Genomic DNA, 25621 nt, shown 5'->3' with positions numbered 1-25621 from the left:
CTCCAATGTGTTCCCCTACATATAACCCCTGAACAGAACCTTCCTTATCACAGAAAACTAGATCCAAAATCACGTCCTGTCGAGTACCCTGAGTCACAATTTGATCTAAAAAACAGTCACCAATTACTTTCAAAAATTCCTCTTCTCTGCTATTACTATGGTAAAAATTATTCCAATCAATTCCTGGAAAATTAAAATCTCCCATTATAATGACTGATCCCTTGCTTGAAATGTCACTAATAATACTAAACATCTGTTCATCTTGACCCTGGCTTAAGTTGGGTGGCCTATAAATGTTCCCTAAACGTATTTTGTTGCCCTTATTGCTCATCAACTCCAGCCAAATCATATCAATCTCATTAGGTTTATCATTAATTACCAATTCATTGCAAGTTAAAGTGTCTCTGACATAAAATAAAACCCCACCACCTCTTTTACCTACTCTATCTTGTGTAAACAAATTATACCCAGGAATAGATAATAATTCATCATCACTTTCGGTAGCCCATGTCTCGGTAACTCCAAGAATATCCAACCTCTCGTCTATTGTTAAGCTTTTCAATTCTTCCATCTTGTTCCTAATACTATGAGCATTTGTATAAAAAACCTTAAGTAAGTCCATCTTACCTTAATTTAATGCTGCGCGATTATTTGAATCCCAATTGTTGAAATCTTTTCTCTTACTAGCCACCCTATTTCCGTTTCTACTAAAATCCCAATAGTTAGTACCCATTCGAATTCTGCTCCTTAAATCATGCCCCCCATTCCAACTTAGTTTTTTGATTCTGAATCCTCTAAAACAAAACCACTAACCATTTTGACCCCCGTAGAACTCAGATGCAGGCCATCCCTAGCAATCCAATCTCGTTTACATTTAATCCACACATCAATAAACCTGATACTATGCTTAACGCAAATTTCCTTGAGTACCAGGTTCATACACCTAGCCCGTTGGTTTAACCAACTCCTATGCACTCCATATCTGGGAAGCAAACCAACCACTTGGACATTTGCCGAACAGTTGGTTGCTTTGTCCAACAGGGAATCCCATTCCTTAGTAAACTCATTGTTGTTACTATGGCCTACATCGTTAGTTCCCACCCACAAAGTAACCACATCCTCTTTATTAAATACCCCCTTCTTTTTAGCAACCCTATTTACATCTCTCACCCGAGTCCCTGACAAACAACATCTAGCCACCTTACGTCTAACTCTGCCTATTGAGTTTCCCACCTCACGCACCATTGAATCTCCCAAAATTATACCCTTTGTTTCCCAGTCTGTTACCTCAGCAATAACTCCCCCCTTTACCTCTGGAATATTCCCACTATCTAACACACAGCTAATGCCCACCTCCTTTTTACTGACTTCCTCCTTTACCCCTCTGGAATATTTCCACTATCTAACACACAGCTGATGCCCACCTCCTTTTTACTAACTTCCCCCTTTCCCTCTGAAGTGTTTACCCCATCTACACTCCTACAGCCTAATGCTAACTCACCCTCCAAAGTAAGCATCCTAACTCTGATTTCTGAGAGTTCATAATAATAGAGTTCACGTATAAAGGTTTTTCCCCCTTTAGTACCAAGCATTTATATGGAAAAAAATGGTGAAGTTTCGTGAGGGTAAAATTATTCTATTTATAAAATACATTTACACTAAAAAGAATAAAATAACAGAATTTTTTTAAAAATACTAAGCACTTTTCAATATGCACTCAAAAGGACAAAATAACTTTTCTGGGTCAGAAAGGACAATTTAAGAACTCCTGCAGTTTTCGAAAATTCCAAGAAAATGACACCACAAATGAAGAAAAGTGCAGTTCTAGTCATTTCAAAACAAACTTTCCCAATAAGAAAAATATGCATGTTTCAACACTCTAAGTTATGATTGGAAGTAAGGTAATGATAATAAATTCTTTTCATGACTTAAGTCGCACTTTTCTTCATTTGTGGTGTCATTTTCTTGAAATTTTCAAAAATTACAGGAATTTTTAAATTGTCCTTTCTGACTCAGAAAAGTTATTTTGTCCTTTTGAGTGCATTATGAAAAGTGCTTGGTATTAATAAAAAATTCTGTTATTATAGTATTCAATTTATTTTCTTACCTCGATTTTTCCAGCATGCCGGAAAGGGTCAGGCAAGTGTTATTGAAAATCTGGTGACCCCCGAATTTTGCGGCATGCCTATTAATGCAGGGTAATACAGTACTAAACTTTTCTGCAAGCATCCTTAATGCCCCTAAATAAATGTCACTCGCCTCTCATTAAACTTTAAAATTTGGCTTGAAAAAAGTTGCATGAAACTAATTTTAGAAATATTGTGGTAATTTTCGAAGTTCCTTCTTGAAGAAATTGTTTGATATAATTCCTTTTTATTGCAAGTGAGCCATTTTCAATGTTGCATGCAGACTACACTGACGGAGAAAAACCAGATTCCACAGAAAAAGTGGATATTAAAAAGTGTTCCACTCATCAAAGAAATTAAAAAAAAAAGAAAAAACTTAACAGCCAAATGTGATCCTTTAAAAAATTATTATATTTTTATTTGATGAAAATGGAGAAAAAATCTTTAAAATGATGCCTTTCTCATGAGATTTCAGTATTAAGGAAATTATGGCAACCCCCCCCCCCCCCAAAGAAACCATAGTAGAGAAGAATTATCATTATCAAAACTTTGCAGTTTTGCTAAAGATAATTTTCTATGCTAATTGTTGAAATCAAAAGATTCTACAGTTATGTTTCATTCCAATTTAAATTAACTTAAAAGTAAATCAAAATGGATGTGAATCTATTTATGATAAATTTACATTTATTGCAAAGCAGAGCACAGCCAACAAGATTTTTTTTTTGCCTCTAATGATAATATTCAGATCATATATTTTTTAATATGATTAAAATTATTTATAGTTGAAAAATTAAGAAAAACATACCTTATCGTATGGCGGCTCTTTGACAGAGATCGAGGAGAACTAGGGCTAAGGATTCCATTTTCACCATCTGTTACAAAAGGAGAATTAATTTGTTAATATAATTAAAGGATACATCTATCTATAGATATAAAAAGTAACTTGTCCTGCCAGACAACCAACGCACAAAGGTTGCACCAGCCAAAACTAATAAAGCTAGAAAGCTAAAATTTGGAACATATCCTTATTTTATAGGGCAGGCACATGCTAAAAAGGATTTTCGATTTTAAGGGGATGAAATGGGAAGGGAAAATTTGTGCACTTACCTATATACAAAATTCTCGAGTTGGGTTCGAGTTTAGTCAAACCAGGTATTGAAAAATTCGAAATTTTACAAGGATCAGGAATATTCTGGCCTTATCAACATAGGCACCAAAAGGAGACATTAAATAAGAATTCATTTTTATGCTCCACAATAACATACGTCTATGCCAAAAAATGGTTCAATCTTCTTGATTTTTGTACCGTTGGAAAGCATGTAAAAAAATTATCATTTTGAAAATTCAAATCAAATAAAAACAAGTATAACTTAATATAATATTCAGGAACAGCACTTCACCTAGTAGACAAGTACCGAAATCCTGTACTGGTGCATTCTAAACTCACTACATCCCTGAGAGTAAGTAGTTTTTCAATACATTGACAGAAAAATTTACATTTAAACACATACTACATACATACTTACATCACTTTTGCTTTAAAATATTAAGAATACTCACCAGTAGAGCTCTTACTAAGACTCAAATCAGCAGAGTCATGGTCAGAAGATTCATCTTCAGAATTTTTGAACAATCTAAATACAAAAATGCAAATCATTTAAAAGAAAAAAGACCATCTTTGAAACACATGTTCTTCATTCTAAACTAAATTCTCTTTGAATATGCTTTTATATACAGTCGGACCTCCATATATCGAAGTAGCAAATTGGCGGAAAAAAATTCGATATATAGAAATTTCGATATATAGAAACGATCTTATTTTATCACAAAAATCTCCGAAAACATTAAAATTAAAGCTAATTTTCCTGTATGAAGCCCAATTTCTAATTTATACGAGCATCGGATTAAACGAAAGTTAAGAATTAAAAAATTAACAGAAATTACATTTTTGCGCCTTCATACATCATCATTCCTTCGGCAATTCTACTTGATCCGCAACATGAGGGGATTTCCGTTTTGACAATGTAATCCAGAGAAAAGTAAAAAATCATTTTACCTAACTTGAATGATTTTTACTGAAGCTCAAAAGACTAGGAATGATAATCAACAGAGAAAAGGGATAACTTGAAACTGATTTTACAGTGCTACTGATTAAAACTAAGATTTGAAATAAACTTGGGGTAATTTAAGAACTCCAGAACGAAACAACGACCTAGTTACACACCCCTCAACCCCAGATTCCTTTTGAATTTCATAGCAACCTTTCTTGAACATAATTTTCTCCCATAACCTTCAATTTTCATGAGACAAACAGTCTAAAGTGGGAAAAAAATCTACGAATGTCTCGAGAAAAATTTCGATATATAGAGATTTTTTCGATATATAGAAACAAATTTTCTATGTAATGAACATGGAAATGTGCTGGGATTTCGATATATAGAAAATTTCGATATGTGGAAGTTCGATATATGGAGGTCCGACTGTATTTGTAAGAAAGAGTAAAAATAAAATCAAGAAGATTTAAAGGAATTCACTCAATATTTATAGTCTGAAAATTCATATCCTGATTTTTACTTACCTGCATATACGGTGAGCAGGAGCAAATAAACCATAACCAGGTGTGCATGAGAAGTATTGAACGCCATTTATAGAGCCATCATTCTTGCCCTGAGGTTTATCCAACTCTATACCGTACCAAAATCCTGAAAATATTGAAAGTCAATTTTTAAAATAAGTTTGCTCATCTCATGCAAACCTTTTTTATAATCATACAATAAGCATTATTAGAGCAAAAAATGCCAACCTGATGCAAACTCGGTTTCTCCTGCAAAACGAATAGTCCCTTTACGATGACCAGATACTAAGATTCTATCACCAGCAACGTATTCCTGAGAATTTTGCCGCCTTAGGCTTGACAGACCTGAAGAAAATAAAATAAAAATAATTTATCTAATGTTGAGTAATTTAGTAAAATGCTTCAAGTTCTCAACAATGGATTGTTGATTCATAAATTATTAACTGTGAAAGAAAAGGTACACAACATGTCTCATACGAATTGTAAAGAATCATAAAATTTACACAGAAAAGAAATTTAAATACTTGAAGACAGATAAAATATTTATGAATAGTATTCACAGTTGATTAACGAATCCTAATAATTATCAAACATATGAGTACGATGCATAAAAGTATTAGATAAATTTCTACACATAAAAAATAAACATGAGAAAATATACAGATTTTTTTTGTGCCTAAGCCTTGTTGATTTTTTATATTGTTATTCAACATTTTTAAAACTCTATAATACTTGCAGATTCACAGTAGTTTTTAAACTTTGAATTACTAGGTGATTATTACATGGGTGCAGCTAGACTTTTGTCTCTAGGGTGGCTAAACCCCAGGGCCCTCATTTGGAGAATCAGGGAGAGCTAATTGACACCTCCCCCCCACCCGGATCTCATTAACATTGAACATAAATTTGTTTATGCATTTTGTTGCTTTCTTCCTATAATGTGTATTGAGTACGTACCATTACCCCCCCCCCCCCATAGAAATGATTGAAATGACAGGATTGCTAAGCCCCCAACAGAAAAATGCCGCAAAAATTAAAGCTCAAACGAATGTGTGTGTGGCAAGTTTGGTAAGACGATTAAAACTTGTAAACATTGAAAATGCCACAGCTGCTCATCTTCCCTGAAGTTTTATATCAAAAGGTTTTTTACAAGAAAAAAGAAATTGGGTGAACTTATAAAAAGTAAGATAATTTGAAAATGAAAATTTTATGTGCAATTCATTGCTTTAAAGACGGGATATCCTTAGTGATGTCAAAGGAAAGTTGGAGAGCTTGTTAGATCCATCGGTACTACTTGGAAATTTTTCAAAATTGAAGTCTTAAAAATGCAGTTGTAATCAATCTTTGGTGGTGCTAGGAGAAGAGGGGTCAGTGTGTGTAGGGGGAGGGGGAGTCGGAAAATTTCAGAATTTACGTTAGAAATCATTTTTGTTCAGGCACCTTTTGGTAATATTAGGAGGTTTTTCCTTGAACATTATTTTTTTCAAAACTGAAGTCAATTTTAAGCTGTCTTTGGTGACTAAAGGGAGCTGAGGGCTTCTAATTTTTTTCTGCTATAGGAATAGGTCTAAAAAACTTAACTTGTAGGCTGTGGGTTATCATTGGAGAGACGTTATGCTAGTAGGGATGGAGTGGGAGGTAGTGATGCAACGAATAGTGATTTGGCTGAATATCGAACATTCAGCCATAATCAAAGCTGAATATTCGGCTTCCAAATAATCAATAATTTTCATTTTTGGCAAAAAAAAAGGCTAGCATTTAAAGCACAGTTTTAGATGGTTAATAGTTAAATATGCATTATAAAAGATTAATAACAAGGACTTGGAGCAAATTAAAAAAAATTGCTGCAATTAGTTTAAACTTTAAATTATCCCGCCATACTTCGCCAATAAATTACCAAAAAGTGGAAGATAAGTCCTCAGCAAAAGTTTTTACAGATCAGAGTGCTGTATTTAAGCTTAAAAATAGCAATCATTTTCTATTTTTGGCTTTGTTTTATAAAACTTCTCAATTGAATAAGAAAAATAATTAAAATAAACTGAAATGATTCAGTATGGAATTGCATCTCTCAAATTTCTACCCTTAAACACAAAATTATTTGTTGGGGTATTTTAAAGAAATTGCAAACCAGCTACAAGGTGAAGCCTCAGGATAAACCTCTGATCGAAGTGAAATGAGACAAATCTACTATTATCTTTCTTAGAATTGTTCCTAGAAAAAAAAAAACATTAATTTGAACTTTGACATCTTGAATTCAAATTATGTTTTTCGCAATCACGAGTGTGTGTGTGTGGGGGGGGGGGGTTTGTTTCTGTGTGGGGGATATGTGTATGTGTAGGCAAGTAAGTGACGCAACCTAGAGGACTGTTTTCGCTAGAGGAGCAGCATTGTGAGGCGGCCGGCCGACGATGGTGCTGCAGAGGGAGGCGAACAAAAATAAAATCATAGGAATTCAAAACTGTCAAGTGAGAACAATAAGCAATTGTGATTGCCTCAAAAAAAAAAAAAAATATTAACTTGAATTTTTGGCATCTTGAATTCAAATTATGTTTCTCGCAATCACGAGCGTGTGTGTGTGTGTATGAATGCGTGTGTGTGTTTGTGTAGGCGCAGGTGTGTGGGTGCATGTGTATGTGTGTGTGTGATGTGTTATGCAGTGCTTTATGTGTACGTGTGTGTGTGTATGTAGGCATATGTGTTTGTGTCTGTGCGCAAGGCATGTGTGTGTAGGCATGTGTGTAGGATATGTGGACGCAACCTCGAGACGGTTTTCGCAAGAGGAGCAGCATCGTGAGGCCGGTCGATGCAACAGTGGTGCTGGCGGGAAAATAAAATGATAGGAATTCAAAACAGTGAAATGAGAACAATAAGCAATCGTGATTGCTCAAAAAAGTTTTAAAATAAATATAAGCAGAAATGATAAATGAAGGGGTGAGAATAAATTCCCTAACCTACTCATAAACGTTCAAAAAGTGCCTTTTAGAACCAGGTGTTCACTACGTGCACCAAATGTAGTGAACACTTGTTCTCAAAATCTGGTACTTTTTTTATGGATGGGGGGAAAAAAGGAGAGAGAAAAATACCTATCTGCTGAAAATGCTTAACAATTTTTTTTCCTGCATCATAAAATGTGTTTGTACAGAAAAAAACTTTACTCTATGAGCTACATAACTGTTAACATTATAAAGAATATTTTTGAAACTGCCATGTAACTAAAATTTTAATGATAATTTTTGTGTTATAAATTGTTATATTTAATAAGAAAAAAAATTAATGATTGAACAAAAAAACATTATTAAATTTTTGTACATTACATATTTTACTTTGAGAGAGAAAAAACTAGCCTTTGCCCGTGCATAATTTATGGTTGTATTTTATCTCTGAAATTCTTGATAAATTAAATTATTTTCAAAAGATAAAATAAATATCAACCTTTTTCATATGTCAGGAAAAGAAGAGAAAAAAAATCCAACTCTAACCGAAAAATTTTGTATATTTCTAATACAGACATTTTTAGCTGTCATTCATAACTGAATACCTTTAATACTGGCAATGTAGAATAGTATAACAAGATTTCATTTAAATTGCCCATTAAACATAAGTATGTATAAATAAAAATACACAAAATTTTCAGTTGTAGGAAAATAAAATCCAATTTTTTTGTACAGTATTCGGCTGAGGCTTAATAGTCCAGGCATTCGGTCTAAGCCGAATATTCGTCACTAGGGGTAGGCAAACGTAGTTGCTTCGTGAAATGTTGGAAAATGAAATCTTAAAAGACTCAGGTAATCTTAGTATCAAGGGCAGGTTGGGGTCCTTCCTCTGGACGTTTTTTAAGCAGAAGTCATAAAAATGCATTTTGTGCTGTATAATATTAAGAGAAGGGGTCTGGGTAGATCTGTTTTTTTTTTTTACTTATACATTTATTTATTTTTCTTTTTGGTATTAAAAATTCTAAAACACAATTTTAGGCTGTATGTTGAGACGCTGGGGAACTAAATGGGCGCTTTGACGCGGGAAGGTAAAGAGCAGTATCTGAAAATATTTCATTTTTCTTTCTTTTTTTTGTGTTATCTGTTGCACTTTTAGCTTTACTGTATAAACTAGATTTTTTGGTTTCCTTTTGAAAATAAAGCAAGAAAAAAAAAGCATCAAATTAAAAAATTTCCCTCTTGTTAGTGTGGAATCCAAAATGCATTTCTTCAAATAACTCAAAAACTTTTTTCTGCAGATACTGCCAATGTTAAAAAACCATATTGTATATTGTGCTAGGACAACATGCTTTCATTCCTGAAACATTCAGTAAGTTTGTTGATGCCACCTTGGCAAAGTAATTCGGAGCAAACTCCCTTTAGGTTATTTCTTTTGGCACTAAATATATTGAAAAAAGGGGGGCTACCAAAAGTCAAAAGTGGCTACCATTTTTTGTGACTCAGGTAGCCACTGGCTAGTATTCAGAATTCCTAAACTAGAGCTTTACTTTTAAGGAATGAATCATGATCAGAAATAGAAGGTTTCATCAGTTCTCCCCAAAAGTTTTTTGGAATTTGATGCAATTCTAAGGCTATTTTTGGGGATGTTAAGGAAAGGAGTGGTAGATTCTGAAGCTCTAAAAGCACTAATCCTGATAACACGAGTTAAAGTTCTCCTTGGTAATATTAAGATAGGTAATCTTTAGTCATCTTACTCTTTTTGGGATTGCTAGGAGAGTAATATTTTTTGAGAAAAAACATGTTTAGAAAGAAGTCTATACCTTGCTTCTACTTTTTCATTTAGGGGAACTAATAAGTTGTCAAGGGGGACTTAGTCCCCTTAAGAGCCCCCCCCCCCCCATAACTCCGTCCATGGATTATTACTAGTAAAATGCGCGTCAGACAAGTATCTGACTTCTTTTGATTTCGAGTAATTTACAGTTCAGTGTAAAAAAAGGTATGACATCTGTAATTAGTACTACATATGATTTTACCAAACAAGCAATGCTAAGTTTTAAAATGAAATGAGATACCTAATTTTCCCAACAAAGATATTTTCAGTCAAATTTTTATAGAGGAAAAACAGTCAAAATATTTATCATTTTTTCTGAATAATTGAAAAATCTATAAGAGGGGGATTGAAATCTCAAACAATGCATGCAATTTTCATCGAAGCACATGCACAATGTTGACAAGTATTCAAAAATAAGATGTTTATTAAATGGATTATTAATTGTGAAAATTCAATTAAATGAGAAGTGACGTTTCAAAACTCACTTTTTCCCATTTTAACAAGTTTGGATAAGGTAAGTTTTGTTTCGAATATCATATAGATAATTTCGTACTGGCAACCAGTTTTCAATATATGGTAGCATGGTGGTGCGTCAAAAACAACAACCGTTTAGTTGACAAAACATTTATTACTTTCAAACATAACACATTCACAATAACTTCAGAAAAAACTGCGTCAAGGACATTACTACATCACCAAAATGTTAAATGCTCTTCTTGGATCATGGCAATCTTCCAACTCCAAGGTTTGCTACCCTTCCCCCATTGATGCGAAAAATTCAGTGCTTACCAAATTGGCGAAAATCTACATGGAGGAAGTTACAATATATTTTTGAAAAATTTACATCCTGTTTTGAAGTGAACTGGGTGCCAAATTTTAAAAGACTGTGTCAAAAAACTTTAAAGAACGTTGCATACGTTAATATGTTAAACTTACTAAAATATAGATATAGCAAGTTTGAAGTTTTACTACTCAAAAAGGAAGTCTTTAATAAGTTAATTCTTTCAATGCACTAAATCTGCTGCCAGTTTTCAAAAAAAAAAAAAAAAAAAAAGAAAGAAAAAAAGGAAAAAAAATCCCAAAACCAATTATTTTTTTTAAAAAGGGGGAAAAAAAGAGTAAAAAAAATCAATAACTTTGGGAAAAATGGCAGTAATTTTTTTACTATTTTTTTAATGTAGCTTTTCAAAAATGCATCACAAAATTCAAAGACTAAAGTTCAAAAAACTCTTTGTTACACTCAGTTTTCAAGGATTTTTAAAAGCGTACGAACCATGTTGAAAACAAACACCATGCATATACATGAAATTGAACAAATATTTTACAAAGAGCGTCTTATCGAGAAGGAAATTTTTTAATAGGTTTGCATTTATATGACTTAGTAATTTTCCATTAAAAATATTTTTATTGAACTAAAGCACCCAAATTAGAATCTAACCTTTTGGCTGATTAAAGGAATAAGAACATCCAGCCTTTGTTATTACCTTAAATTTTGACATCTTGAATTCCAATTACGTTATTGGAAAATAACAATTTGTGATAGAACCCTACTTGATGGGGTTCTTGCTTTCAAATTGCCCCTATTGCATTCACAATTGCATCAAACATAATTTGAATTCAAGAAGTCAAAATCAAAAGGAATGCCAGTGGCTGGATCCTATTTTCGTTCAAAGAAGATTGCATGACATGGAGAGGGTCGGATAAAAATAAAGTCGATTATGGGGATCACTGACACCACCGCTCTGGAGGAAGGATATGATTGAGGAGGCCTGCAGACCAGATTAGCTTGCATTAAAAGCATAGAAAAATAAAATGAAAGGAACATTAATTATGGTCAAGTTAGAGCAATAAGCAATTGGTGATTGCTAAAAAAAGAGAGAGAGAGAAGGGAAAGAGAGAGAGAGAGAGGGGGGGGGAGGGGAGTTATATATGATAATAACAAACAATTATCTTCCTTACCTGTTTCTACTTTAGAAGTAACATGAGAAACATTTATCTTAGAATATGATATGTTTCTGGGAGGCGAATTTCTAGAGATATGTGGTGATTTCATTCGTGACTCATATGATTGATCATATTTGGATATTTTATTAATTGGAGCAAAAATACCTGAAAAGACAACTTAGTTATTGATGTTATAATGTACATTCATGAAAAAATTTTGAACAATATTTAAACTGGAAATTAGCATTTGTTCTATAAAAATTTTGAATCGGTAACACACAAAGAGTTGCTAATAGAAACTCCCTACAAACTGTGTTTTATTGCACATATTCAACCCTGTAGATATGAATTCGGTGATTTTGTGTTTCAAACAAAATGACCCCTTCCCCTCAGATATCAGTCAACACATTACAACCTTAGGACAATGTAACCAATAAGTACCCCTTTCTTAGTGCTCTACAAAATAATCTTAATGACAATATTTCCCTTATGAAAGGGTCTTACCCCAATAAAAATAATTTTAATGCTTAGTAACTATATTATCACGGTTGTAAATGCATTAGATAAAAGGGAAAATAGTAATAAACACTACACCTATGCGAAGTATTACAGACAAAACAGAAGAAACATATATGAGGCAGTGAGAAGCAAAGGGATGTAAGTGGGCATTTTTACATTTGAGTAAAATGCATTTAAAGATAATGTCCTAGGTAGGCTTTCATAGAATTTTTTTTCTAAATCATGCTATACAGCAGCACCCATCAGTGCTATAAATTAAATCTCTTGCCCTAAGACAGAAGAGAGGTTACCCTACTATTTGTACGGGTTATCTTCAAATTTTAAATTTTGCCACTTACATCCCTTTGCTTCTCACAGCTTCATATGCAGTTCATCTAAACAAGATATATTTTCAAAATATATTAATTAATTTGCTTCTATTTTTTTTTAATTCTTTTTTATTTTTATAGCATGATATTTGTTGAGCTTATTTGCAGCTTCAAGAAAATCTATACTTACTAAAATTTCATAACCTTGGTTATTTGTATGGCAAAGGTTCTTGCCAAAAAGGAAAAGTGCAGGTTGGGGCAGTTATAATCCTGCAATTGCCTTTGGGTAGGGTTACAAAAAGCAAAAATGCTTCCAATTTTTGTGGAAATATAAAGATTAGGAAGTAAATTTTAAAATATCAAGTTTTAATTTATTAAAGTTTAAATTACATGCATATTCAAAGCTGTAAAGCTCCTTTGACATGATCATTCCAGCAATGATTAAAACTGATATTTCTTTACACATTTCCACAAATTCTTGCAAATTACTCTATTTTTCAAAAATGAGATGAATGGGCAATTTTGAAAATTAAAGTTCAAATGGAAAATTAATATTGAAAAACAATAAAACAATAAATTACTTCATAGTTGCACCAAAATAGCATTTGTGTTGCAAGGAATCGTCAAAAATTTAACTCATTGGGCCTGCGTATTTATATGAAATATTTTATTTCTCAAACACCAAATTGAAACATGGAAAATCTTGATGAATAAAGAGAGAAATATTGGAATAATAATTAATAAAATTTACTTAAAACTGATATTATGATTAATGTTCAGAAGACAACACTAATTTAAATCTGTGTTGCATTCAGATTTTGACAAAACAAAAGAATTAATTTGATTTTTCACAGACCCATGTGAAATAAGTTTTCATTAGCAAGGGTTATAGGTCTTAATTTTTAGAACACTAATTAAAATAATTAGCTGATATTAAAATATTTTTGAACAAAATCTCCTCATCTGTTGAAATTAAGTTATTGTGCAATAAAATTAGTACCTAGATTCGAACACAATTTTACAGAATTTATAGAAATTTAAATAGTTTTGTAGCAGTTAAATATTTAAATAAGATCTTCATCCTCACCAAAATAAAATTGTTAACACTCTTTATGTTTAGTAAAAATACTTGTAAATATAAATGAAATAAAAATTATATCTACTCTTACCATGATTCTTAGGACATTTAAAATATGAAATTCCTTTTAAGGTTCCATCATTCTTCCCAAGAGCTTCTTCAAGTTCTACACCTGCCCATATTCCTTGAGCAAATTGAGTAGCACCACAATATCTCAATATACCAACCTGTTTAAAAATGTTTAGAATTATGAAATTGATATTTTTATTTCACAAATCAATGGTTTTAAACAGAACTTGAAAAAAAAAGTTTATATCTTAATACAGAAGTGCAATGTTGGATGAAGAGGGGAGAAATCCTTGCCAAGGGTGGCACCTTTTATGCTTGCCCTTTGTGCTTGGCAAATACACCTTATTTCTGTGGTTTTGGAAACTCAGTATGAAAACTTGATGGAATATGGGTAAGGGTGGCAGTTTTAAGTTATCGCCTTGGTTCAGAAAAATTCAATACCCGGCACTGCAGAAGAGCAATAAAAAGTCATGGTCTATTGGGCAAAAACTGGTCTTGGGCAAAAATAATCGATAAAACTTGGGAGTAGAAATCTTTTCTGGATTTCAGGTTATCATAAATTTTGAACTAAACTCATTCAAAAGCTTGTACTTAGTAATTCCATAGATAAAATAGTTGTTTCAATGAGTTGCAGAGCTTAAATATTAATTCTGTTAAAGATAGTCATTCAAAGTGGTGTTTCTATGGCAATCACAATCGATTATAAATGGTAGAATGAACAATTGTCACGGACAACAAAAGGTTCTTCTAGTTCATTTTATTCTTATCTGAAAAAACACCACCATAAAACAGAAAAACAATGAAAAAAAAAACATATTCTAATAGGAAAATCTAATACTGACAAAAAGAAAATTGATGGTAGCAGATTTGAGCTACAGCACATTGAAAAGACTTTTTTGATGGGGATGATTTTAATAGCTAATTTGGATGACAATATCTTTGACAGAATTAATATTTAAGCACTACAACTGCAATTTAGAATGAGTTTTGTCTAATATGGCAACCTAAAATCCAGGAAAAAGATTCAAAACAAGAATTGTCAAGAGTTAACATGCAAGCTGCATAGAACCTTATAAGCTAAAAATCACAAAAATGGTAGAATGTATTAACAGCAAAAAGTACTTTAAGCACCCAAAATTACAGGTCTTCAATGTAATAAAATTTTCTGCAAGCTTGGCCAAAACATGGCAATTCGTTTCACAAAGCTGCTTGGACGCTATATTTAAGGGACCACCAGTTCCCCAGGTTTTGTATATCAGAAGTTGAAAATTTGTATTGTTAGTTTCAAAGGCAAGTAAGTGTACAATGCTATAAAATTTCATTGAAATTGAAGATGGGCAGAAGAGAACGATTTCAAAAATTAGCTCATTTGATCTGTAATGACGCATATGTTAAAAATGGGTTAAATAAAATAATAAAGGAAAGAAATAAAGCTTATTTCCAAGCTGATATGAAAGCACCTATTTTATCATGTGTAATATGTAACATATCAAAAACAAAAAAATTGATTTATAAATAGGCATAGGTGTAAGCACTTCCTTTTATTTTCAAAAACAAGAGACAAAAGAAATTTATTGAAAATATAAGTACACATTATAAAAATATTTTCTACATAAGATTTTCTTTTTAAAGTCAGTTTGATAGGGAGTTCACAGTAGTGACCAATGAAATAAAAATTTTAAAACCTTCTGTTTAGCTATAAAAAGTTCTCTGTGTTGTGAAACTAGAAAAAGTTCTTTTCCAATAATAAGTTTATTCAGATCCTAAAAATAAAGAACTCAGAAATTGAAAAATTAAATAATTATATTAATTTGCCTGATTACTGAAACTGTACTTTATATTAAAGCCATTTCATTGAGAAAACAAACAAGAACCTAGTACAAATTAAAAAATAAGTAGAACAGTATTTTTCATCTTGCCAAAAATTTTTCAATAGAGGTTGGTCATCATATCACACAAAAAACAATCAAACCCTTACATTACATTACTTTGTACCAATAAAAACTAGTTGCAGGTATTTCTTTAAAGCAGGAAGCAGCAAGTCAAGGCTCACAGGCCTCAGATGGACTACATTGTAAATCTGTCCGTCCCACCAATGAAAAGGGAGAAAAATGCTCCATAGAAATAAAACAAAAAACTAAAATGTTTTTTTAATTTACAAAATGAGTAATATTTCAGACAAGGACTACAACTTATAAATTATTATTTTTCATGTAATTCTCAGAACTAAGTCATAATTATCAAAGTAAAGTGAGAACAATTAATCCCCAAAAGTATTAAAACTTACAAAAGTGAAACAATAGCTGCAAGCATTATTAGCTATATTAGGAACTAGCAAATTTCTGTTATCAAGCAGATAACAGCACTGCTGCATTAATCTATTTTTCAAAAGCTTTTGACAACTTTAATTGAATTTACAAACTATTGGAATTGAAAAGATAAAACATTTGAGGCAGTGGGAAGCAAAGTGATGTCAAGTGCCAACATTTAAAACTTGGAGATAATCAGCACAACTGGTAGGAGAACCCCTCCTCTGTCTTGGGGCAAGAGATTGTACTTGTAACCCTGGTAGGTGCTGCTATATAGCATGATTTAGAAGAAAAAAAAAGTCAATGAAAGCATACCTAGGATCTGAACCTTGAATGCATTTTAATCAAACTCTAAAATGTCCACTTTGCTTCTCACGGTCTCAATTGACATAATTAAAATAACATTTCTAAAGGTACACTAATCTTACTTTTGCTCCACCGACAAAAACTTTATCACCAATTTGAACTCCTATAGACTTCAGAACTGCCTTCCCACCAATACTGCCATAATGGGGCTGTTCCTGTACTAAATGCTTTGGCATAGCAGATTCCAGAAGTTGTCTTAAGCTACTTATAACTTCACTGAGGTCAGGGGTATGTTGTGATGAAGGAAAATCTGGTATGCACTCTATAAAACAAATACTGATATTAAGCAAATGAACCAAATTGACTGAAAATGAACATAATTATATTTTTAACACATCGCTACATATTACTAAATCTAACACTGTTTTGGTTCACTGAAAACTTTTTACTAACATGGAATTTAGTAATGTATAAAAATTGAATTAATTTAACACATACAAGAATAAGAAATAAGGTATTTTCTCAAATATTTTTACCTTTGTCTCAGTGCTATATATAAATATTTACTTTGATTCATCAATAAAACTTTTTATTAAGGATATTGACAAGGAAAAATACATGTGTAAATAATTTTTTTTAACCAACTCTCTTCCCAACTGCATGAAACCTCATTATTATCCTATTTCCCCAACCAACATTTTTCAATTTTACAACAATTTACTATATTATGAAAGCACAACAAAGATCAATAAATGTATCCTACAACAGTCAACCATGATAAATATTACTAGTATTCTTCAAATATTTTTAATATTTTGCTTTATGCACTATTTTGTATGTGCCTTCAGTTTCCCTTTAATTGCTATTCCAAACATCATAAGTTTTTAGAAAACAATATGAAACTAGTATTCTTCAAATATTTTTTATATTTTGCTTTATGCACTATTTTGTATGTGCCTTCAGTTTCCCTTTAATTGCTATTCCAAACATCATAAGTTTTTAGAAAACAATATGAAATGATGCTGATGAATATAAAAAAATACCACCCAGAGAAATAAAATATATTTCCTTAGCATACAGCAACATTTCAAAACTGTATCATTTTATTTTAGTGTCTGAAAAGATATTATAATCTTTAAAATTAAGTGTGTCATTTCATTAAGAGCACTTACTGCCTCCTCCACCCCATTACCTACAAACAGATTACATGCAGTGCTGTAGTGCAAATTTTTTTCTTATTGGAAAAATAATTATGAAAAATTACACATTAACATTATCTTTAACATTGATGCATTAAAAAAAATATGTATCATTTACTAGTTGCCATAAATAATATTGAAATAAAAAATTATGCCATCAACCCTGTTATTAGTAGTTAAATATTGAATCCCTTCTTTTGTCATACACAAAATTTGAGTTACACATTTAAAAACAACATATGTTAGTTATTATTTGATCTGGAAAGATTTCAAAAAAGGTCCAATTTGGGAAAGATTTGAACAGTCCAATTTGTCTGTACAGTGAAAAGTTAGGATTTGTATTAATATATGTAAATTAGGAAGTGTATGCCAACATTATTTAACATGTTATATACTTCATCTTCATATCTATCACAATGAAAAGGTTAATAAAACATTTTTCTGTTGCTAAAACTCTCAAAAAATGAGCCAAAATGAAAACAAAGCTGCTATTTTTGGAAACAAACATAAAAATTTCATGACAAAATCCAAACGCTTTACGCAATTAACAATTCATAAGGGTTTTGGCTCTTTACGCCCTTTGTTTTCTGTTTTCTCTAAAAAAACAAATAATGGAATAAAAACATACAAATCCTACCTAAAGGTGTTCTTCCAACATAGTCTTTCAGAGTTACATCTGCTTGATTTTCTAATAAAACTTTAGCAGCTTCAGTGCATAAGTTTGTAGCAGCAATGTGTAAAGGAGATCCGCCATCAAATTCCCGGCAAGGGCTATCAATATCTAGAGCAAATTATTACAAACATCAGCACAGAATAAAATTTATAAATAAATTCTGCATTTAATTACATAGCTTAAATTATGACACACTTACTTAAGTTTTGAACAATTTACTAAAATTAATATTAAAAAAAAAAAGAATTCCAGTTAAGAAACAAATGTTCAACGCATGGCAATAAAGCTACAGTTATCAGCAAACAAATTTTTCGAATACCATACATGAATGCTAAATGCTTTGCTATGAGAATTTATGTTTTCAGACATTTGCATTAGTACGGTCAAACTTGAAAAATCCAAAGTTACTGTTGATTTTTTGATTGGTGTTTCAGTTATACATCTTTCCAGAGTTTCCGTTATGGTCGACTTTTTCGCCAAATGCGAAAATACTACCTAAATTACGAAAATGAAGCAAGTTGTTTTCACTTTTTTGCCTTGAGTAAAAAACTAAATAAATAAATGATGCACGATCCAAGAGAGGAAGCTAGCTAGCATGGTGATACAGTCGAACCTGTCTATCTCGAGTTTTACGAGAGAAAAGAAAAATTTGAGATTTGGAGGTTTCGAGATACAGAGGTTTTGAAATTTTTAAAAAAAAAATAGGTAATTGGAGCAATGACTTGAAAGTAAAACTTTGGAAGCTACTTTACTAATCAACAATGTTCCCTTCCTCTCAGTTTCCGAATGTATATAATTGCTAGAAAACTTGCTTTTTGTACATAAAGTTTGAATTCTGGAGGATTATGTGATTGCTAATATTAAGAAAAATGCTTTTTGTCTCCAAATTCCAGTTAATAAACATCGTTGGGGATCGAATTCAAGAAAGACACTTTATTCGAAATTCGAGATATACAGATTTTCAGAAAATTTCATTCGAGACAAACATGGGGGAAAACATTAAATTAATGCTTTATGTGCAGGGAAAATAAAAAACTTCGACATAGAGAGGTTTTTGAGATAGACAGGTTTGACTGTATTCAACTTAATCTTATCAGAAATCTGAGCTGTTAAAATTACAATTGAGTTCAACAAGTCTTTATTAGCATTATACTCTCCCAGTGGTGCATGTACCGGGGGGAGTGGAGTGTTCACTTTAAAAATTAAAACTTTGTGTTTTCTCAATAATAAGTATAATTCTAATTTTTTCAATTCAAATTAATGCATATTTCTTTAAAGATGCCATGCTAAACTTTGAATTTAGTTTTCAACTGTAGATGAAACATTGAGGCATTTCAAAAGGTAGGCGAACATTTACCCTTCAACATTTTAGCATTTTGCTAAAGCTTTTTCTTTTTTCAATTTTAGCTTTTTTGCTAAAGATCTTTTGAACACATCTTAAAACCTACATCTTTCACATCAGTTCTTTGAAAATACACACATAAAAGATGTTTTACCGTAGGCTAATGCAAAAGCAATATAGATACAGTCGAGTCCCGACTTACGCAAGGGATGCGTTCCAAGATCCCTCGCATAAGACGAAATTTCGCGTTGTGGAAAAAGGTAAGTGTAAAAACTTTAATAAACATAACCAATCATTTTAGACACTTGTAAACACCACCTTACCCAGTTAAAAATCTTTTCTTAACTATATATTACTATTTCTTACATAAATAACTGAATTTTTATCTGTATTTAAAAAAAAAAAAACGTTTTATTCAACATAAAATACTGCTATGATGCACAAAAACAATGATAAATGGGAAAAAAAGACATAAAATAAACCAGTACCGTACATACAACATGTAGTAAGGAAAACAAATGCCCTATAGTTGTACTGTACAGTTGATTCAGTAATGATATTTGTAACTTAAAAAAAGTGAAAATGATGATTTATGCTGCGTGATCAAACCGTTATTCTAATGTATTTTTAAATACAGTTGCTTCATTGGTTTTTTTAATAAAGTTTCCATCTATGGCATTGGCATTACCCCTCTTCTTGGTGTCATTAATTTACATTAAAGAGCAGCTTCCATTTTCATAATTTTTGCATTTTGCTTGTATACTATAACTTGGTTAACTTTTATGGATTTCCTTTTCTTGACTTTTAACTGTACGTATGGAAGATTCACTTATACCATCATACCTAATTGTTGTGCTACACTTCGAAGCATTTTTTGGTTCAGCTTCAGCTTTTCGAGAAGCTTTAACTTTTAATTGTCAGAAACAGTTCCCTATTTCTTTCTATCTTCACCAACTTTAGATGAAACAGCGCTCTTAGGTGCCGTTATATTTCGTTAACTTTCGCATTTAGAATGAAAAAAATTAATGGAAAATGAGAAGTAGTTATTTGTATAAGCGATAAAAGACTAGTATGGTATGGGTTCTGCTCTCAATGATGCTAAAAGGATGAAGGTCTATTCATGAAAAATACTTACACACCGCGGTTCCCTTCCGAAAATTTTCATGTTGCGGGCGAGGATATCGCGCTAACTAAAAATTCTTTACTGTTGAAAAAATCGCGTTATAGCCATTTCGCATAAGTTGGATTGCATTGTAGCAGGAGTCGACTGTACACTTCAAATAATAGTTCGACGACATACAAAAAACAAAGAGCCCGGTTATCACATCTTGAGACTGCAGTTTTGTTCTTATTAGTTTCACTTTTGGAAAAATTAGCATTAAAGCACAGAAACATATACATGGCTTTTATGGGTGCTTTTTTTCATAAAAAAAGTTTATATAAAGTTCAAATGAGAATAAAAAGAGTAATTACACAAATTATTATTTTTTCAACTTTTATCACCTGGTGATTAAATATTCAAGCATAAAAATATTTTAAGAAAGAAATTAATACCTAAACCTTTGCTAGCTCCCAACAGTAACTCTACTACTGGGGCAACATCGAAATATGCAGCATAATGTATAGCAGCCATATCCGTCCATCTACACCTAAGATGCAAATCCGCTCCTTTGTCTAGTAAAATTCCAACAGTTCTTGTAGCAGTGGTTACATTTCCAACACCATTAGCACCAGCTTTGCAGGCATAATGAAGTAAAGTCATATCTGTTAGACCATCTCTATCATTTACATTAGCACCACGCTTTAACACCTAAGAGAAAAATTAAATTGATTAATAAATAGACGTGGATAATTTACTGAGATAATTTCCTTGTAATGAATGCACAGATAAAAGGAAGAAAACTTTTAAGACAAAAAACAGGTAGGCTAGGTGTTTAAAAAATGTGGTGTGGTTCCCGGGAAAATGGTGAGGCCTAGCAACATTAAATTTGGAGTACAGATATAGTTTCTGCTGAGGATGTGCATGATGTTGCCAATTTTTTAACAAATTAATTGAAATATATATATACATATATATATATATATATATCAGGGGTCTGTTCAGGATTTTTCACAGGGTCCGTTTTTTGTGAAAAATCAAATAATTTTGTGAAAAATGAATTAATTTTGTGAAAAAAAAAAAAAAAATTTGTTCAAACGAAATTTTAGAATTTAGAGAGGGCACAAACTGCATCAATTAAACTTAAAGTTGAGTGTTTTCCTCTTCTATGTCGAGAAAATCATTCTGGATTTTTTTTCTGATATTTGGCGGGGGGGGGGGGGGCATCGCTCTTTCAAGTATCAATATTTATCTACCATTCTGCATTATGTTAAATTATGCTAGATATATTTCTGTACAGTACTTAAAATAATTGTATAACAAAAATATAAATAAATAAAATAAAATTCAGAATAGGGTTCGGCATTCAACTTTTTGACCCAAGACACTCTTAAAAAGCACAGAATTTCGTTTAAAACTTATAAATTCCGTGATTTTAACAAAAATAAAAAGATATTTCAATTGTTTACCTCTTAACAAAGCGTAAAAATCATTAAAAATTCGAAAAATCGGATTCCCATAGCGGATGCAAAGAGATCGCAAATCTCAAAGTGAAGGCATCAAAAGTATAAAAACGACTTGCAAAAGAAATATTTTTGATAAAATTATTTTAAAATTGCATTTTAGAGTCCTATGATAAACATATCATTAATATCTGTGGACACAGTTGACCCAAAAAATAAAATAAAATCAACCATCTATTTAGCATTTTAATTTTTGACTCATAACAGAAAATGGAATTTTGCTTTAAAAATTTGAAATGAGAGTTCTAACAGAAATAAAGAGACTTTTCATTTATTTGAATCCTAATAAAGCGAAGTTAGCTTGAAAAAAGAACAAAATATGATTCTCATATCGGATGTTAAAAGATTGCATTTTTCAAAATGTAGACATCTAAAAAAAAAAAAAAAACTGTAATTAAAAGAGTTTATTTAAAGTTAATCATCCTTTTCAGCATCGAAAAATCAAAACCCATATAATTTTCTCCCAAAATAACAATTAAACATGGCACCGCACCGTAAAAACGCAAATATTGACAAGCTGGCAAAATGATGAGAATATTTTCTAATCAAGTCATTATAAAGGTTCAACACCAGACGCTGAGCGGTGATAATTTTGAAGTTGGTAACACTATCTGAAGCGATCATATTTTTTCCTCACCCTTACTATCCCTTTGCAGTTATAAGTTCATTTCGCAAATATATATTATTATTGTTTATTAAATCATGAGCGGAGAAAAGTGCTTACCAATGCCTTTTCAGAAAAGTTTACAAAAACACCGCTGCTAATTAGCTGTGATAAAACAAACAACCATTATATTTATTTGGCAGTAGCAATTATTTATCGCTTGCAGGAGCATCCCAAGAGTGCCGATTTGTTTTTTTTTTTTTTCAAAATTAGCCGATTTTGTTTAAGCTGATCCCTCTAATTTGACTTAAAAAAGGTTCCAAAAATTATCGGTTTATACACAGAAATATGCGTTATTTTGCTTTCAGATTTGCTCTTTCAATAAACAATTTGACAGATCCGATCTTGTTTATCAGAATTTTGTGAAGGGTCCGTTTTGTTTAATCGGAATTTTGTGAAAGGTCCGTTTTGTTGCATCGGATTTTTGTGAAGGGTCCGTTAACGGACCCAAATATCCTCTGGCCAGACCCCTGTATATATATATATATATATATATATATATATATATATATATATATATGTGTGTGTGTGTGTGTGTGTGTGTGTCTGTGTGTATATATATCTAATTTGAATTCTGACACTTTGCATTCAAATTATGTTTTTCGCAATCACGAGTTGCGACAAGACCCTACTCATTGGAGGCTATTGTTTCTAGAAATGGCTCATGTCCTCCCAAGCCTGCCCCTCCTCCTGGGCGGTTATGTGTGTGTATGTGTGTAAGGACGTGTTTGTGTGTGTGTATGTAGGAGTGTGTGTATGCAGGACATGGACGCCACCGCCTAGGAAGAGGGGATTCCGGTGGACAGTGCTGCTAGTGGAGGCTAGGACCAGAGCAGCAGTTCCGCCCTATGGTGGACGGCGGTGCTGCAGAAGCCCCTGGGCTATTCTGAAAAAGGAACTGGACATCAAGGACCCTCAAATAAAAGCAATAAGCAATCGCGATTGCTCAAAAAAAAAAAAAAGCTGCTTTATGTTTTATGTGGTTTTTAATATTTTTGTAAACAGCAAAACACAATTTTAACAGCTTTCTAATTGCTAAGAGTATCTAGCATTGAAATTTCTCCTCAAATTCAATTCATGGTTAGAAATAAATATAGAGGGAAACCTCATTACCACAGTATTCTTCGGACTGACTACTAAGTCATAGCCGGAGCAATGTCTTAATTGGTAGATTAATATGTATTATATAAATACATAATTAAACAATATTTCATAGTAAAATTACAGATTTAATAAATAAAAGAATAATATTATGTTATTAATTAGATTCAAATAACATAGTTTTGAATTACTGATGGATGTGAAAAGGCTGAAAAAAAAAGGATTTACTTTTTTCACATCAGTCTAAACGACTTTCCAATAGGGTTTGTTCAACTTTTATACAACAATTTAAGCAATCACACTTTCCGCAAAGTTGATTTTTAAGTTAAAGAGGCAAATCCAAAAACTCCAAACATGCAAGGATGCTTTCTAATTCTCTTCAATATTTTAAGGTTGTGAGTTCCTTGCCAATCTAATAAGATGCTTAATAATATCTCTTTTTCTCCACAGTGAAGATTGCAAAGATCAACTACAGCTGAAGGTAGCTATCTTCTCCTCCTACTTCTTAGTCCAATTTTAAAACCCATCTGCTTCACAGCCCTTCTTACTGTTCCTCAAGTCAAAGGCTAAAATGTGTTGCTTTCAGAAGGTATGTAAGCAGCTAACCATTTTTGAGGTGGCATGCATGGGCTATAATAACACAAGTCTCTTACCGTTTAACGGATATTCGTACTTTTCCAGACTCTTTATTATTTTACTGAAAATATTTCAACTGAAAAGAAAACTCTGTTCCTGTCTAAGCAACTCAAAGTATCGTAGTAGTCAGATACAAAATAAAAAATTGGCTTTAAATCCAAAAGTCACTCGACATTAAGATTAAGATGAGATAAGTTTGGAACTTTTGGAAAAACTTTTTGGCAACAATTTAAATTTCAGCTAATGAAGATTTGTAACATATTTTCTGGGATATAATCCACAAGTAGCATGCTACTTGTAGTAGCATCTTATTTTTAAGCTTGCATCAGTGTTAATTTAGGCTTTATGAGTAATTTAATATTTAATGCCTGTTTATCTTGTAGACTGGTTTTTGATTTTTGATCCGCATCAGGCACTACTGTCTGTTGAAAAAAATTCTGCTTCTGGGTTTGTGTGGCACAGTAGCACAGGAGAATTCATTTGCAATTACAATGATATAAGGATAAACTATGAACTTCTGAAAATAAAATTGCCTTGTAATGTTCATTTACTTGTCATACTACCCTATACATTAACAAATATGATTAAAAACACTTACTTCATTTACAATCAGTTCAATGTTCTGCTGTGTCTGAGGCATCCATTGTCTAATGATAGCGAAAATTTGAGGAATTGTTGTTTCAGAGCTTTGTAAAATTTCCATGCATCCAGGACAGCTGGGATCAAAAAATGGAAGATCCAACTGATGGCAGCTTTTACATAAAGGAGCATCAGAAGATGGATGAATGATGGGCGTTCTTCTCATGTCTAGAGTTTTGACGTTTTCCTCAGGCACACTAGGAACAGGATTTTGTGTGGCCGTCATGGCAAGGTATTTAGAGTTTACATTCTATTCACAACTCTTTTCTGTGAAAGAAAATAAATAAATATAGATGCCAATTGACATGCAATGCTTAAATTATTTATGAAAACATTAAGAGTTTCAGCATAAAAAGTCATTACAGTAGAAGACCGTTATAACGCCGACCTATATAACGCAATTCTCTATAAACCGCACTACTTGTCAGAAGTAAACAATAAGTTTTGAAGTTAAAAAAATCCCTCTGTTTTGCTTTGCAAACATAAAAATTGTTAAGCAAATTAAATTTTGGAAGTTTTTCATCTTTGCATCTTATTTCAAAGCTTTTAAAATGAAAATTAGTTAACAAAAGTAGTAAACAAAAAATACCAGATGGCTCTTGAAAATGTGGCTGTTATGCAAACCATGAAGCTAGCAGAAGTGCAGGATTTTGATTGTGAAACATATTTATTTGTGAATAACTAATTGTAATACATAAAAAGTAGTCGAAAATGTACTGCATAGTGAATAAAATATGACAACGTATATAA

General features: G+C 31.9%; 1 protein-coding gene across 1 annotated transcript in view; it reads right to left on the bottom strand.

Annotated features, from left to right (window-relative positions):
- LOC129217357 (CAP-Gly domain-containing linker protein 4-like) overlaps nucleotides 1-25621 on the bottom strand; it is a 43981-nt gene that overhangs the window by 13446 nt on the left and 4914 nt on the right. Inside the window, exons 2-11 of the mRNA XM_054851641.1 lie at nucleotides 24831-25138; nucleotides 20764-21019; nucleotides 17832-17975; nucleotides 16118-16317; nucleotides 13403-13538; nucleotides 11422-11571; nucleotides 4930-5046; nucleotides 4705-4828; nucleotides 3687-3760; nucleotides 2932-2998 (exon numbers count right to left, since the gene is read on the bottom strand). Of these exons, the coding sequence (XP_054707616.1) occupies nucleotides 2932-2998; nucleotides 3687-3760; nucleotides 4705-4828; nucleotides 4930-5046; nucleotides 11422-11571; nucleotides 13403-13538; nucleotides 16118-16317; nucleotides 17832-17975; nucleotides 20764-21019; nucleotides 24831-25097 (1535 nt within the window). The 5' untranslated portion in view covers nucleotides 25098-25138. The remainder of the gene's footprint in view (nucleotides 1-2931; nucleotides 2999-3686; nucleotides 3761-4704; nucleotides 4829-4929; nucleotides 5047-11421; nucleotides 11572-13402; nucleotides 13539-16117; nucleotides 16318-17831; nucleotides 17976-20763; nucleotides 21020-24830; nucleotides 25139-25621) is intronic.

The sequence above is a fragment of the Uloborus diversus genome, chromosome 2 (assembly GCF_026930045.1).
Source record: "Uloborus diversus isolate 005 chromosome 2, Udiv.v.3.1, whole genome shotgun sequence".
Taxonomy (NCBI): Eukaryota; Metazoa; Arthropoda; class Arachnida; order Araneae; family Uloboridae; genus Uloborus; species Uloborus diversus.
Note: the sequence above shows the minus strand (reverse complement) of the source record. Positions and strands in the feature narration are given on the sequence as shown.